Here is a 17,629-nt window from a genome sequence, read left to right as displayed (position 1 = left end):
ACACATTTTTGTGACATTATTGTATTGTTTATGGTATTTTTAATGATGTCAGTAAAAAGTTTACCATGTCAGTAAAAAAAAATCAACTTCAGATCTTCCTGTCAGTAAAAACTAAAATGCAAGGTTGGCAACCCTGGGTAGGGACTAAAACTCTGCTGTTGGTGGGTGGTTTGTCTGTTTTGGCCAGTGAGTGGTCCATCAACTTAGGCTATTAGATTTGGCACGCTTCACATACTGTATAGAGCCATGCACTTTGATGCTTCTATATAAACAAATACCAACACATTTGCTGAGGAGATATTGAATCATGCCAATTGCCTATTAAACTAATGGATCTGTTGGATTGGGAGAGATCATGGCATACCTTGACTTAGGCTGAGGAGAGTGAAGGAGGCATGTGCTCAGCTTCATATGAAGCCTCAGGCCCACCCACTAAGAGTTACCTCTCAACTTCCTATCCTGATCACACATCCAGGATTGCAATTCACATACACACATGTTAAGCAACCAATGACTTAAGTATTTTGAACAATTTAAGAATATTTAAAGCATAAAGCATCCATCCTCCTAGCTGTGCTTCTGGGGACACTAAAAGGGATTATCCTTCAGAGAATTTATCACAGCAACAGCAAGCACACCCACAGCATGGTGGCTGCGCTGTACCTAGCTGCAGGGAAAAGAACCTCCCAGATGGCTCCATAGCCACCCCTATTCCCTAGGTTAGGGAAGTTTTGTGGGTGAGCCGAGGTACTACCATTCCAGCCCTCTCTTCAACCAAGCTGACTGAACAACAACAAATCCAATTTTGACTTAAGTTTGACCTTTGTCAACTATCAATATTGTAATTACAGAATAGCATCATAGCAATAAGTATGTGAGAAATATTTATGATGCTGGCTATATGCTGAGTTCCTCTGTCATTGGCTATGATATTTTCCCTTGTTCCTTTTCCCTCTGAAAATAGACTAATAGTCACTAAAAAGATAACAGCAGAACACATTCAGGAAACACTGAATCCATAATCAGAATCTCCTGATTTTTTTCTATCTCAATGCTTGTGAGAATGTTCTGAATCTCACTTCTCTCTCAGTTGGCAGTCTTTCTCCCGTTTTTAAATTTACTGGATCTCATGCTGTGGCATCTTGGTCACATAGTCAATTTAGGTTTGTTTTTCTAAATGTGGCCATGATGTGACACTCAACTTTTGAGATTGGGCTATTAAAGGTTAATATGTTGTAAGAATCCAAATTACACACCAAGGAGGAGGATGGTCTTGAAGTAAAGGCACTAATGCAGGACTCAGGAGCTGTGTGTTCAATTCCCAGGTTGGCCACAGATTTCCATGTGGCCTTGGAGCCAGTCACTTAACCCTTCTCTGCCACTGCTCCCCACTTACAAAATGAGGATAATAATTTTAACCTCCCACAGGGGTGTTGTGAGGAACTCAGGAGGCACTCAAATAACTATGATGCTGGGGACGATATATGTGCAGAAACAGGCAGATTGATACCATCACATCATTTTTGTAAATCAATGTCCCATTGACAGACAAACTTAAAACAAACTGAGAAAGAAGAAGGAAGATGCACTATTTGATGCCTTTGTTATGAGAGAAACACAATAACCCACATAACAAGTTCTTTGATCTAATCTCTTCCCCTAGCCCCATTCCTGAGGCCAAGAGGCTCATAATTGTATTATGGATATGGCTTAGGGAAGGAGAACTGACATTACTCGTGGATCTCATTTCAGGAACTTGAAGACAGGTTGTTGGAGAGGATGAGCAAGCAGTTGTCCCTATAATTCTGGGGCTCATTTTCCCAATCCACATTTTGAAGGAGCATTGCCAAAAAGATTGTCATTGCCTCAGGTTGTTCTACAAAGGTCGTTTGTAATGTGGGAGGAGAGATTTTGCTTTCACAGCACGCTACTAACTGCTGTGAACATGGTTCCTATCTATGCAAATTATGTTTTTCTTGTATTTATGTTCTTATTGCATATATGAATCTAGGTACAAGCAAAGCAAAATCTGAATATGGGGCCATGCATGGAAGTCATGTAGAAATGAAAAGATCATTTTTCACACACCTCTTTTGGCTGTAAATACGAAATAGAATCCAAATATTTGCAATGTTCAAATACGAAAAGTTTCAAGGTTTTAGCAGGGCAGATCCCCTCCTCGAGTTCAGGTCTGTACAGAGAATAACAGCAGTGCTCTTTTTCTAAGTTGATGGGAATTTTTACAGACTCAATTTTTCCCCATAGCATGGCAATATATAAATAGGTGTGCATGTTTACAATGTGGAGAAATTAAAAGCTCCTCACACAACATAGCTTTTGAAATCAATCAAAATTGAAACCCAGACTTTACTGATCAATCAGTTATGAAAATTGTGAAGTGGCAGAGCCCTGGGGCTGTTTAACATCAGGCTCTATATGGTGCCCTCATCACTGCAACTCTCCAATCAATAATAGACTAGTGATGGAAGCTGAAACTTCCAGCAAAAGTACATAACTCCAGCAGCACTAATGCAAATTCAGAATCTGAAAAATGCTATAGGAATGTTCAGATTCAGATACCCACCCTTATCACACGTCCCATCGCAGAGTATGTATAACTGGTTCCAGTTCTCTGTCCAATACTGCCATGTGTAAAGAAGAGACATTTGGAGAACAGGCCATGGTGCAAATGGAACTATTTCTATTACAGACTCCAAATTTGAGCTGACAATGTAAGTCACAAGGCACCAGTCCAAGACTTTATATGACTATTTGCCACTTTGTATTGTATTTATTCTCCATATAGGCAAAGCAGGATAATGATAAACCTGTACTGTCTGCCTGGACAGAGAATGGAAAGAAAAGCTACCACTTCTAGGTCAGCAAACACACCCTGTAGGCCATTTTCTACAGCTGCCTTCATCAGCCCTGTTCCAAAGTCTAGTCTAGGTGCAATGCAGGCATTTTGAGGCCCACAATCTGATGCCATCATGGATGATCCCATTTACAGCCATAGCGAGCAATGTGACAGAGTGGCATTGGTGGACACCAACATTTGAATGTGTGATGCAGTCTGATCTGAAAGCTTTAAAGCAAAGCTTTATTTATTTAGCTGAGGTTAGTCCTGCTTTGAGCAGGGGGTTGGACTAGATGACCTCTTGAGGTCCCTTCCAACTCTATGATTAAAGGAAAGAAAGTGATTCATTAACATTAACTCCAACAAGCCGTTGATGGAGGAAGTATTCTGCAGTGGTGCATCTTCTATTAGACAGACAGCCTTAGTTATCTAAAGAAATGAGGTGAAGATCCAGCCTCCTGAATCCCTCAAATGGTTTTTTAAAATTATTTCCCATTCTCCCCATTGGTTAAACAGTTGGTGACTTTGCAACCATTGCCACTAGTATTTGTTGGGTAGCTATCTGGGTTCCTAGTGCGTGATGGTAGCTTCTTCTACCTGAGTGACCTTAGGGGTAGGATCACAGCCACAGTCCTAAGCAAAACAGAAAAGCCATGAAAGGTCAAAGAAGAGGAAAGGGGTTGTGACTGCCCCATCCTCTCCTGACCCATGAATTTTGTCATTCATATGGGCACCAAGGAGAGCTTCCCTCAATCTCTGGGATTGAGTTACAGGAACAGAAGTCAACAATTTAACCAAATTATATACCCAAATTAAACACCCCCTTAAGATGATGCCTGATAAGTAACTGCAAAGCAAGATGAAACTCATCTTAAAAATCGCTATGCTGCAAAATCTCATAGCTAAGATGCTAGATAACAATACTGGATAAATTCTCAACAGCACTGAACTAAACAGTTGAGCATAATATTTAACATCCTTAAGATGTTTTACTTACGGTTTTTGCAATTTAACAACTGTTAGTATAGATACAAAACTGTATGAGGAAATGCTCGAAACTAACTTAAAATAGGATGAGATATAATGAGTTAAAATTAAAGGTTGCTGCTGACTTCCTAGCCCATCCCCCTTTAGCTAATCTGTCATGTAATGAAGAGAAGCACCCCACACAGGACAGCTAGCTGCCGGCTCACTTACAGCAAGCTGATTAAGAATGTTCAACCAACAGCAGACTGCAGACCTTTCCAACGAAAATAAATAGACTGTATGCAAATGTGTTTGTCACTTTGACAGCATGTCTCAATTAAGGCATCTCGCTGCTGTTGGTAGGCTCTGGCGCTGCAGTGGTATGGGCGAGCCAACTGCATTACTGATACACAGGGCTTGACCCTAATCCGCATGCATGCATTTTAAAAAATTCTGCTTTCACCACATACACTAGCTTAATACTAGCAGACATGGAAAGCAAGTGACAATAAGAAAAAAGGCCTCTTTCATCATCTCCAGTTTATAAGATCTGCAAATGCACAAACATCTCTTATTTCAACAGTTTTCATGGCTTTTAATTGATTCTCCCCCCACCACACACACACATTCTTATTTTACAGGGAGTTAAAAGTGACACTAAAATCTCCCCCTTTAATCATTAGTTAGAGCTCATTTACCACTTAAATAGTAAAAATTGATTTTTTTCAAAGCCTTAATTTATATTTCCTAAAATTGAACACCTTCCCCCACTTGCCTGGAAGTACCATTTAATTGACTATATTATGTGGAACTATCACCAAAAGAAGGATCTGTGGAAGGACAAAGACTGTAAGCAAGATAGCCCTACTACTACCAAGTTATACAATTTTTTTGGAAACTAACATTTGTAACGTAATGAGAGTAATAAGCATTTAGCAAGCGAGCATTTCACTTCAGGTAGAGGTTCACTAAAGCTGACGTGTGTTTCTTTTGACAGAGAGAGAGAGATCATTAAAAAATCTGAAAGTGATCATGCCCCCCCTTCTTGACTATGGGTAAGCATTTTCCAGTTGATTATCTACCTTAGTAATCCACCAAAGTGTCGGGATGATCCACCGTGCGTGCAAATGTAAAAGGGTTGTGGGGGCAGGGGAATTCCCACACAAAAAAATATAGGGTTTGCCTGGATTTCAGAATGTTTTTAATGAAAGACAATGTTTTCTTGATGGATCAAAATGGCTGCATTTCTTCAGTAGCCCCAAACCACCTCAATTGTACTAGAGCAGAAAATAAATTAAAAATAAACCATCACTTCAAAAATGTAATTGGGGCAGAATCTGTTTGCAAAAAACCTCCAACAACCTGCATTTAGCAAGGCAGCCAAAATTCTAAAAGCATATGATCAAATTAAAAAATGATAAGGAAAAGGAAGACAAAAAGGAAAACTGCAAATAAGATGCTATGAGAAATTATTGCTTCTTAAGGATATGTAGACATGATTTAACATCTAAATTGTAAAAATTTTAGTTATACTAACTTGCACGACACATGCTTTACTACTACTACTATCATTTACCTAAAAATATGGTTTGGCCGTCATTTTAGAACTTCCATTTTCTGACAATACACTGTTTTTTAACCATATTAATTTCAAATTTGTCCTTAAAGAAACAAGATAGACATTTCTGTGCTCTAAGGAGCCTCATATATAAAAAAGGTGAAAAGATCAGGAATAACAGAGGACACTGAATAAAGTGACAATACAAATGTTGTTTGTTTTTTATTTTTTTACAAATAAAAACTTGTTAATGTAAGCTATGCTGGAAAGCTGGTTGTGAATACTACGTGTTTTTTCCATACCAATTTTAATGATTTAATATAACGTTTTCTACATGATTAGCTAGTATAAAAACAGCTATTTTTGTAGAGATATTGACAGAAACATAATAAGGATAGCTAGTATTTGGAGCTCAACTGTCAATATTGAAATATGGAGCACTATTAAAGAATTATTAATTGATTTTTTTCCACTGGAGTTCGCTGGTTTTAATTTTGAAGTCTGCTGAAGTGATAATAATAATTAGATGTTCTGTGCTAACACTAATGATCTGCTTAGATAACTGAAGACACCTTAAATAATTTACCCTGTTGTACTAAGGGATGTAGCACTATGCACGCTAATGGAACAGGCAGAATAGTTTATTATGACATTGCTGTAAATAAATGAACGTAAGAACTGCCATACTGGGCCAGACCAATGGTCCATCTAGCACAGTATCCTTTCTTCCAACAGTGCCCAATGCCAGTTGCTACAGAGGGAATGAACAAAACAGGTGATCATCAAGTGATCCATACCCTGCCGCCCATTCCCAGCTTCTGGAAAACAGAGCTTACGGACACTGCAGAGCATGGTTTTGCATCCTTGCTCATCCTGGCTAACAGCCATCGATGGACCTTTCCTCCATGAACTTATCTATTTCTTTTTTGAATGATGTTATACTCTTGGCCTTCACAACATTCTCTGGCAAAGAGTTCCACAGCTTGACTGACTGTTGCGTTAAGAAATACTTCCTTGTGTTCATTTTAAACCTGCTCCCTATTAATTTCATTTGATGACCCCTAATTTTTATGTTATGCAAAGGAGTAAATAATACTTCTTTATTTACTTTCTCCATACCAGTCATGATTTTATAGACCTCTATCACAGCCCCCCTTAGTCATCTCTTTTTCAAGCTGAAAAGTTCCAGTCTTATTAATCTCTCCTCATATGGATGCTTTTCCATGCCCCTAATCATTTTTGTTGCACTGTTCTGTACCTTTTTCAATCCCGATATATCTTTTTTGAGATGGGGCGACCAGATCTGCACTCAGTATTCAAGATGTGGGCGTACCATGGATTTATAAAGAGGCAATATGATATTTTCTATCTTATTATCTATCCCTTTCCTAATGATTCCCAACATGCTGTTAGCTTTTTTGACTGCTGCTGCACATTGAGTGGATGTTTTCAGAGAAATATCCACAGTGACTTTCTTGAGTGGTAACAGCTAATTTACACCCCATCATTTTATACATATAGTTGGGTTTATGTTTTCCAATGTGTATTATTTTGCATTTATCAACACTGAATTTCATCTACCAGTTTGTTGCCCAATCACCCAGTTTTGTGAGATCCCTTTAAAACTCTTCACAGTCTACTTGGACTTAACTATCTTGAGTAGTTTTGTATCATCTGGAAATTTTGCCACCTCACACTTACCCCTTTTTCCAGATCATTTATGAATATGTTGAACATTACTGGCACCAGTACAGACCCCGGGGGGACACCTCTATTTACCTCTCTCCATTCTGAAAACTAACCATTTATTCCTACTCTTTGTTTCCTAGCTTTTAACTAGTTAATGATCCAGAACAGAACCTTCCCTTTATCCCATGACAGCTTACTTTGCTTAAGAGCCTTTGGGGAGGCACTTTGTCAAAGGCTTTCTGAAAATCTAAGTACACTATAGCCACTAGATCACCCTTGTCCACATGCTTGTTGATCCTCCTTCAAAGATTATAATAGTACATACTCTTGCAAATTCATCTAAAGTATAATTTGCTTCAGAAAAATACCTTATTAACAAAACATGATAAGAGCCTCCCAAGTATGTAGGTGAAATGGAAAATAAAACCTGAATGATGTAACTGATCTGTAAAAACGAATGCAAACGCTAAAGTGATCTGTAAACAAACAATCTTTCAATTAAATATTTTTGACCATTTAACACAAATACAATTTAAACAAATGTAACATCACATACCTGCCCAAAGTGTACTGTGATTGGTCTTCTATCTTCTCTGAACTTAGGGTCCTTCTTTTCAACCAATGGGGAAGGAGCTGTCCTTGGTAGAGACTCTTCTGGTGTTGCAGAGCATCCATTCTCAGCAATGTCCTGTATGGAAGGAAAAGGTTACTTCCATGACCAGGAACATTCCTGATTAAGGGTAAGGGACAGAAAGGAGATACTAGAGGATAAAGCTGACTAAGTATTTTGATGTTAGGAATAAAAAACAAAAACAAAGAAAATAAAACAATTAGCATAAAACATTTCATTGTACTTTGTTAATCACAGTCTAGGCTCAGAAATTCCATAAAATACTCATGCTGCAAACACAAACATTAAATACCAACTACAGTAAACAAAATATATCTGACTTACACAGATGAAAGCCAGAAATTCAAAAGGCAGAGCTAACATAGCTCTAACTCTAGCACTGTGAGAATACAGACAACACCATGAGCAAAGGTCTTAATGCAACCTTAGAAACAGAGCTTCCTTGCATTTTGTACATTCAAGTTATACCTTTAATATCATTTTTATGTACTTACATAGAATTCTGCATAACGAAATATTTATCTATGGAAATAGAAGCTCAGGTATAGTGGAATTAAGTGAGCAAATTCACAGTTTAGTCACTTAAAAGTTTTGCCTTTTGCCCCATGTACGGCCAGTGCTGATTATGCCTTGAAGAATGTACCTGTCACAACTTGCTGCCTAACATCGGTTTCTTTTTGACCTAAGTCCTGATCTTAAGTAAAGTGAACAAGCAACCTAGGTTACAAGGTTTGGTGAGCACATGTTTGGTGTATATAACATAGGAATATAGACCATAAAGAATAGACCTGGAAAAGACAAAGGCATGCAGACATCTTATAGAGAATCAGAGATGGTGGAAAGAGTTGGTACAATAGTTGAGAAATAAAGTCTGCAACATAGTGAGCCCAAACCTTAAATCTCTTTGCAAAATGTCAAGGAAATAAAGCTTGGTAAATATAGAGGGAAACCTGCACACACTTTAGCTCTACAAGACTGACCTGAGGTTGGCTGCTAACATAGAGATCGCTTTGATGGAGTCACCTTTGACATGCCCCCTCGAGTTTCAGTCTTGCTAAAGTACAATAATGAGACATGTAAGCTGATAGCCAATTAGAAATGGTTCTTTTGGACACAGACTGACCTAATGTGTTTAGGTCAAGTGAAACAAAAGACTGGATGGACGTTCTAAGGGGCTTTGTCTGCTCCACACAGAAACCGAGAGACCTTTTTAGATCCAGCTGGTGGAGTAATGGTTCACCAAGATGGGCATACGGGTGGTGGGGAAATTATTAACTTGTTAAAGTGAAACCATAGAAGGAAACTTTGTATGAGTGCACAATGCCATCTTGTCTTTGTAAAATGTAACAAAGTCCAGGACATTCGTAACAAGGCCCTGCAACTAACGCAATTATGAGAAATACAGATTTCTGCCAAAGGTACAGAACTTCAACTCCAGATGCCAACAAGCTAGAGAAGGGACCTTGTCAGTTCTAAAGCCCCATAACACATGATGATGATATATATTACTTTGAAACTAAGAGGCACATGGAAGCAAAATGCAAACTGAAAACAAAGCAAAGGAAAGGCATCTTCAAGGAAGATTCTGGACTGATGAGTGAATCACAATAAAAGCTGTGAGACTACTGCAAATCCCAGAAGTCCCCGTCCCCCTGCCCCCAATGGCTGTGTTACACTTCTCAGCTGATGGCTCTGCACAAGGGAGAGAAGCAAGTGTTCGTTAAGCATTCTCTCTCCAGTACTAGAGAATACACCCGCCACCATTTTGTCTTTAATTTTAACATATTTCTGTTTGAGGACATGGCCAAGAGATCTGCTACAGATTTCAACAGAGAGGAATTCATCACGTTTTGATTCACAGATCATTTATGAGGGAACAAGTGATTTAAGACCTTAGTATTTGTAAAGGTGCCCAAGCAGGCAGACAAGTCAACAATACTGTCTCAGTCATCAGGAATAGAACAGACTTGGGTGAAAGATGTTTCTGCTTTGTTGACTGTCCCAAATAGTCACAGAAACCTGATTCTTCATGCATGGAGTCTGAACTCATTATATAAATGACTACATGTTAAGATGTCTGGCATTAGTGTACTCAGAAATCATCCAATGAACTAGGTTAAACTCCTGTCATGTCATTCTGTGTGCAGTAGCCTCAATTCATAAACAGCCTTTAAACATGCATGCAACTGACGGCTAATAGGAGATATAACCTTCCCTTATAGGAATGGGAACCACAGAAAGGGTAAGTTGGGATGTTGAACAGTCTCAGATACAGTGCCTGTAGCAAGCTGAGCTGTCTTTAATTTAAAGCAATCTCCAGCATTGACACAGGAACTACCAAACAATGTAAGACTTCAAATTTGGAAAAATGTCAGAGGAGCTAATTGCTAACAAACAAGTTCCTTAGGGAAAGTTATAATCTCCTCAGCCTTTTATTCCCATACTTCACTTGGAAATCCTATTGCTATCCATGAAATATGCCAAGAATCTAGGCGTGACATTTCCTGAAGCCAGCAAGACACTTCTGCAACAACTTAAATTTACCCTATGTACAGCATTCAAAACAAAAACCATTCAAAGTAAAAATAATTAAATCAAACACACACACAAAAAACTATCGGAAAGAAATTAGCACATGATGTTGCAGTGACTTTTTAATGGAAAGAAAAGGCAATTTAATAAAATATTAAAATACAACATAAAATAAAACATTGAGAAAAAATATTCTATTGATTTCTTCAGAAAAGACTGACAACATTCATTTAATATATGTGTGTGTGTATATATATATAATGTTTTATACAGAGATACATCTTAACACCTATGCCTGGAGGGAAAACTGCTAAACTGAGCAATGAATTTGCTATCCCATTGTCCCATGACAGAGTGCAGATAAATACATAACATTTTTTTAAGACTACATGTATGGCTAAGGAACATTTATAGATGTGCAAAATGTAACCACTAGATTGAATAATTGCATATTTAACTAGCAGAATGCCTTCATATTTTTCTAATGATATTATTTATTTAGTAAACTAGAAAATCTATGTATCATAAACACATACAGCAAATGGTACAGGCATATTCCAAAGAGATTCTTAAAGTTATTTTATATATTCCTAAAAATGGCATTTGTAATAGCCTGGATAACAGACCTTTAACTAGAGTGGCACAGACAGATCTAGTAAATAAAATGTTGAATAAATTATTATTATGAAATGTCTGATCATTTATTTAAAGCTATAGATCATCTAGTCTTACCTAAGATGAGATGCTTTAAGTAAGTTATATTCTTCTCAGTGAAAGTTGAGGATGGTACCATTCACATTCCTCCTTCTTCCTAATTCTATGCAGTTAGACTTCAAAGGAGGCCAAGTTACAGAGTGACTTGACTACCTTGCTCCATTTGGGAAATGAAAAAATTTGTCTTTACTTTAAAAAAAAAAAAAAAAAGTGTAGCAAGTATAAAATAAAACTACCATTCTGTATCTGTTAACAATTATTTGCTATCAATCATAAGGAGCCTCTCAAAACTATTTCTGTTGCTTTGAAATACTGTACCACAAATGAACAAGAGATGGGAATATAGCCCCATTCAATCTCCACGATCATATTAAAGAAGGACCTTACACACACCACAATGACCTCTCAATAGGTCAATCCTACATTTCCCATTTGCAATTCAAACCCAAAACTGGAGCAGACCAAGGGCAAAATGGGCTCTTGATTATATTTAAGAGGTCATCATTGCTATGCAGAGTTGTAAGAAGCAGACCTCTAGCTCTACTGCATTTTTAAATTCTATCATTGTATGGAAACCGCTCTTATTTGGCAGTGAAAACTGAAAAAGGGATGTTTAGATTTGACTTTTCATTACCAGTAGCTTGCACACTTTTCACATTAATACTGGAAAAGAATATTTTAAGCTGCAGTAGGCAGTGAGGTCGGATTAAGAATAGTCTTAAATTATCCCATAAAATAGTAGAACAACACCCAAGATCAGCAAAATTATATATGTATTCAATGATGCCAGAATTTTAGTTACAAAATAACTGTCATCAGCGAGCACATGAAAAAGATTATTCTCACCCAAAATTGGTAGAAAAGTGAAAATTTATAAGGGTGCCCTAATGAATCTGTCAAAAGTTGAGTGGTGCAGACACATTTCCATTAAAAAAAGGTATGATGATTAGTGAAATAGGTTTCACCATTTGTGTCACCTAAAACACATTAACACTTCATTCTAACATTATGCCCTGATGTTGTGCTTGAAAAGAAAAAAGGGTGGGGAAAAGCAAAAAAAAATCAGAGTAACTTGAAAGGAAGAGAAGTAGAAATTCTAAGTGTCAAGTATTTACATGATTTTTTTATGGTGATTATTTTAAAGTATGAGACCAACAATGTAATTTTATTTGTAAAAATGCTAAACAGTAAGAAAAATGCATTTTTAGTCCAAATGGGATCCAACAGGTTGAACGGAGGAAGGTTAAGTGCATGTGTTTTTGGGGCAGATTTTGATCCACTCAATTTTAAAGGTGTTTTTTAAAATGAATGAAGGTATCTGGAGTACTAGGGAGGGAGCAACAATAAAGATAAATAAATGAGTGAATGAATAACATATACATTGGAAAGTGTGTGATCCTTTTGTGTATAAATGTCACAGAGCACAAAATAATGCTAGCAATAAAAAAGTGTACAGCAAAATTCAGTGATTCTACTTAGAGCTGTTTGCTCTATAAATGCATGTGTTGATGACTGGGGAAACAAATTTTACTAGTTATTAGGTTATGTTCAGAAACTAAAACACATGGAGTGAACTATTGCATAGAAAAATGCTGCCCGCTGAAAAATTGTCTCCCATTTTCTATCTGTGATCAAATTATACTGTCAGGGACCTGAAATGAGGTAACAAATAAGTATGATGTTATTTTAAATTAACAAAAACAAATCTCCACCAATGTGCCAAACACTGTAGTTAATGGTCATGGAATCCCTGCATTACATTCAACTTATTTCATGAGTTTATTACTGGATGGCAAAAAAATTCCTCTGTAATGATAAATTGACACGTTTAAAGAGAGAAGGAACTTTTCCATTAATATTTAATATATACATATCGATTAGACACAGTCTTAACATTATTGCATTGGGTATTTTGAGAATAAGAAATTAAATTATTGAAATATCAATTTTAAAAGATCAGCAGTTGTGTAAGGTGCAGTAAATCAGGAAAACATACTGAATGAGAGCTCTACAGTTACTAAATTGGCTACCTTGTATTCCCAAGAGACTGCAATGGCTCTGATCTATAGACTAAATAGAATATCTGGAAGAAACCGAAAGGCAGAATCATCCATTTATCCATATAATATGTATCAATATGACCATCCTTATGGCCTTGAAAGCAGCAATTAATATTGGATATCACATGCCTCAGAAACAATTTAGCATTCCCTGAATTTTACTCTTCAAACACAAAAAAGAATGAAATTCAGAGACAATAAAATATCATCGTAAGGCCAAAGCACTGGCAAACTTAAAACTGCAAAAAATTCAGATTTAAAAATTACAACTTCAACCCTAATTCCACACTACGGTGCCTAACCTTCACGCTGATGACATGTACCAACCATGTGCCCAATGAGACACCTTGGGTTATTTACCTAGAGAGGTTACCAGAAGAATATAACGGCAATTTGCCATTTGGAGCAAAGGTCACTATCATTACTGTAGGCAAGATCAGCCAGTTCATGCAAAGTCCTCTCCCACAATGTCTTGGCACAATGGGCAGGCGAGGGACTGCCATAAATGGAACACTCAATTTTCTGGCTTTCATGGGTTTAAGTCAGAGCCTTAATGTATTTGAAGATAGTTTTTTGTCTGCGAATATTTATAACAGTGTGAAAAATCCAGGACAGCTGGTAATGCATTTTGAAGTGTGCTAACAACACTGTATCAAACAGCTTTCTATTGATCACATAATGCTTTTTGTGGCTAAGTATTTCATACATGGCGCTTATACATTTTGAATAAGAACTTCAAGTACCTTTTGCTTCAAGCGGTTTTTCACCTCTTTTATTCCCATTTTTGCATGATCTTTTGCCTGCATGAAAAATTAATTTAAGTTAAAAATCTCTTTCTATTTCCAGCAGTGACCGTGCTCGATTTAAGTCCATCAAGACTCACCTTTTCTGATTATTGAAAATGGAAAGGAAAAATTGGATCATCAAGTTGAACACATAATGGCTATAAAAACAAATACAAACCTAAGAGGTTAAAAAAACCTTTAATGATACTGCAGAGATTTTGTTTTCTCTGTTTTGATGGCAAGGATTTTTGTTCCCCCACCCCCAACCTGAGTCCCTCCTCCATGATTTTCCTCTCTCTAATTATTTATCTCTGCTGCATGGTGACAATTACTAGTAATAGCACAGCTGCAAGCTTCCTTACTGCAGTGCTCTGAATACCAGCTACATTTGACTAGGGCCTAACCCTCAGTACCTTTGTCAGGCTGGAGGCAGGCAGTGAGGGATAGTCTGAATAGACCCTCACTGCTTTTTGTCATATTTCACAGAATTCAGTATTGAAGAGATCCTGACTTGCTTCCATATTATTTTAGTCCTCTGCAGTGAAATTATCAGTTATGAACCATGTTACAATAACTGTTATTAGCTGTTTGTTAACCAAGCACTGAAAGATTTTCATTTTGAAAATAACCTAAGAAGCTTGGCACAAACTAAGCAGGTATGAGAAATCTCTAGGGAAAAATAATAGACATTTATAAAAACTGGAACAATTGGGCAAATGAGAGGATTCCCCCATTTCCCTGTAGCTGCTCGCAGAAGTCCAGGGGTAACAATGGATTTCCAACAGGGTAATGATGAAATGATGAAATAGTGCTGTTTAATAAATAGGAAAGCAACTTCTGCACTTTGAAGATAAATCACCTGTGAATTTTCATTTCCTTTTGCAATGTAATTGGTATAAAATGTTTCAAACTGGTACTTCAATTAGAGAGAAAATATTTTCATAGAAGAATAGAAATTAAAAATATTTCCTGATATATGCTTAATGGCCTGGCACTTTAATGCTGAAATGCATGAATCTTGTTTAAATAATTTTGTGTTAGGATACAGAAAAAGACTTAAATCTAAGGATTCATTTAAAAGAGCACCACAATTAGATTCAGTTGTCTGGGTCATAAGACAATACCCAATACTTACAAACTTATAGACAGTCTTCATGGCAGGGTTAGCCTTGGTTTTTACTGTATTTATAATGGCTCCACTTCCTTTCTGTAATTACAGTAACAATGGAATCATTTTCATTTAAGCCGTTTAAAGCAAATGTCAGTCCAGAGCTATTATTTTTAACAACATGAAATAACAGAAAGCCTCAACTATGTTTGATATCAGAGCAGCATGCCTAAGTGGTCATTTATTTTTATTTATTGTTACATAATTCCACTCTCTCACCAATGATCAGATACTACTGTTTCCAGGGCAAATCTGATCCATTGAAAATTAACATTTTAGAACAGAACTTTGCAATATAAAGATTTCAGTTTCTCATAACAAAAATCACTCCCTTTACCATATCTAGGATTCTACAGAGATCCTCTCTCTAAAGTGTCCATAACAATTCTTACCACCCTCAAAGTATCCTGCATATTGCATTCAAGTCATAAACATGTTTAATACTAAAGTACCCTACCAGCTCTTGCATAACACAGAAAATTCATTTCCAGGAAAGACTGTACATCCACAGAAAAAGCCCTACTCTCTACAGTGCACTTTTCTTTCCATGCCCTTGTTTTCTCTCTTATAGATTCTGTATATCTCAGGTATGCTGCCTTTCTTAATATCTCAAAACCGGGATAAGGAAACAATTGAGACAACATGAAATCTAACTACAATCTAAGCATAATTCCAGAAAAGCTGAACTGCATGTAGAGGACACATGAAAATGCATATAAAGCTGTGGTATGTCAGACAGAATAATCTATTAGGGTAGTTAGTGTTTTATTTATCTTCTGCGCATCATTGACTCTTGCTGCATAGTATGCTATTTGATAAATAAATCTTGTGTGAACAGCAGATGGGAAAAATCCATGGAATAAAATCTCATATAAATCTATGATAGTTTATCCTAACAGAGAATTTTTTTTTCAGAAGTATATGAAATTATATTGCAAACTATTGTAATATTTATGATGTTATTGCACAGCATTTATCTTACTTTAACAAAAGATATTGTAAACTACTGAACACAACCACTTAGATTTTATATTTATTCATACCAATACTCTTTTCTCCTCCTTTCAACATTTTGCATCCTACATGAATGTAAATGTGTGATAATTTTTTAACATGATTGGTATTTTAAATGTATTTAATCCTCAAAGATCAAGATAATTTTCAGCCTACCTGTTTGTGCACTAGAGAATTCTACTCAAAACCAGAACTAGAGGAAAATAGGATAATGCATTTAAAAAGGTGAGCTCTCCCTAAATAATTATTTTCCAGTCAACATAGCCTTAACTATGGATAATTTTGATGCATCACTTACAGTGGCAGGGACTCTTTAAAGTCAGATCCCAATTATGAATCTAAAATTATCGTTTATTATTCATATAAAGTGACATGTTTTTTATAAATATTTATATAGTATATTTAATTTATATCAGTTAATTAGAGCATTAGTCTAAGCAGACACAGATAAACTTGTTTGTAGCCTATATTAGACTACAAACAAACAATGCTGTTCCCTATTCAGTACTTCACATAGTTCAGTTTTGTGAACAGCTTTTCACTGTGGCTTAAGGTTCCACAATAATATTTAAATTTAAAAAAAAAAAGAACTCTGTTCAGAATAGTCAACAGTATATTACTAATGGCTTTCATATGGCCTCCAAGATGCTAAAACCAGGACCGAAAAATATAAGAAATATAAACTCAGTTTCCCTATTAAGTTTTTTTTCCCTTACTATGTTTTCCCTTCTGTTCTTCACTCCATATTAAGAGCACATTATCTTTTAGTGAGATTAGTTTTATCTAGTCTAAAATAAATACTTTGGGATAGAAGCTGGTCTTGCTCACCCTACTGGAGATTAATAGTGGTGCAAAAACTGAATGGTTCAATAAGAATGACAATAATTAGAATACTGTATTCTTACCCTTACAGTAGAGAGCCACTGGTGATACAATCTGTCACTCCCTGATGATAGAGAAAAATTCTTTATTGATAAAAAATCAGGATACAAATGAGGAATGCTGGCATTCAACTGTGTCTAGTGGTAGTAAAGTATAGATAATTTAGAAGATATCTACGGTTTTTTCCCTACTGGGAATAGAATAACCAAAAACGAACAAGGTAGCCAGTGGTAGAAAGAAAGGTGGGTAAGTGGAATTACTATTTTCCCTGGATTTTTTCATATACATTTGAGAAAGTTAATGATTTTTTAATGGTCATGAAAAGAAAGAGAAGATGTCAATGGTTAAATCTAAATGTTTCTCAATTCTATCATGGAAGACCTGTTCTAGTTTTGTGTTAGCCATCTAACTAGACAGTTTTGCTCGGGGTAAGGCAGAGGTTTGTAAGGCCAAATAGACAATGAAAGATATTTTATTTATCCAAATTAGGAGTGAGATCTCCAGAAAAAAAAAAAAAAGGACAGAACACGTCAATACACTTCAACCCATAGAGACTGAAGCTGCTACAATTACTCAGGTGAATGATTTCTCTGACCTATTGGATCACAAAGTGTAAGATCAGGGATATTATCCAAATCAGTGTAATGAACAGATGTTTCTTACCAGCATATTCTCCCATATTTATCTCGTCTTCAAAAACATCACTGAAGCCCTCTCCAGAGTTGAGAAGATCAAGGCGTCCATCAATAAACTTTAAAACAGGGGAAATATAA

The 17,629-nt window shown here is 36.4% G+C and overlaps 1 protein-coding gene across 5 annotated transcripts in view; it reads right to left on the bottom strand.

Annotated features, from left to right (window-relative positions):
* DENND1A (DENN domain containing 1A) overlaps positions 1-17,629 on the bottom strand; it is a 339,130-nt gene that overhangs the window by 46,835 nt on the left and 274,666 nt on the right. For all 5 annotated transcript variants that reach the window (XM_067541721.1, XM_067541722.1, XM_067541718.1 and 2 more), the window contains 5 exons: positions 17,520-17,607; positions 16,880-16,920; positions 14,928-14,999; positions 13,751-13,807; positions 7,627-7,758 (listed from right to left, as the gene is read on the bottom strand). In XM_067541721.1, coding sequence (XP_067397822.1) covers positions 7,627-7,758; positions 13,751-13,807; positions 14,928-14,999; positions 16,880-16,920; positions 17,520-17,607 — 390 coding nt within the window. The remainder of the gene's footprint in view (positions 1-7,626; positions 7,759-13,750; positions 13,808-14,927; positions 15,000-16,879; positions 16,921-17,519; positions 17,608-17,629) is intronic.

This window comes from Emydura macquarii, unplaced genomic scaffold, assembly GCF_026122565.2.
Source record: "Emydura macquarii macquarii isolate MOO-44397 ecotype Brisbane River unplaced genomic scaffold, CSIRO-AGI_Emac_v2 contig_691, whole genome shotgun sequence".
NCBI classification, from domain to species: domain Eukaryota; kingdom Metazoa; phylum Chordata; order Testudines; family Chelidae; genus Emydura; species Emydura macquarii.
The sequence above is the reverse complement of the archived record's forward strand: the minus strand, read 5'-3'. Positions and strand labels throughout refer to the sequence as shown.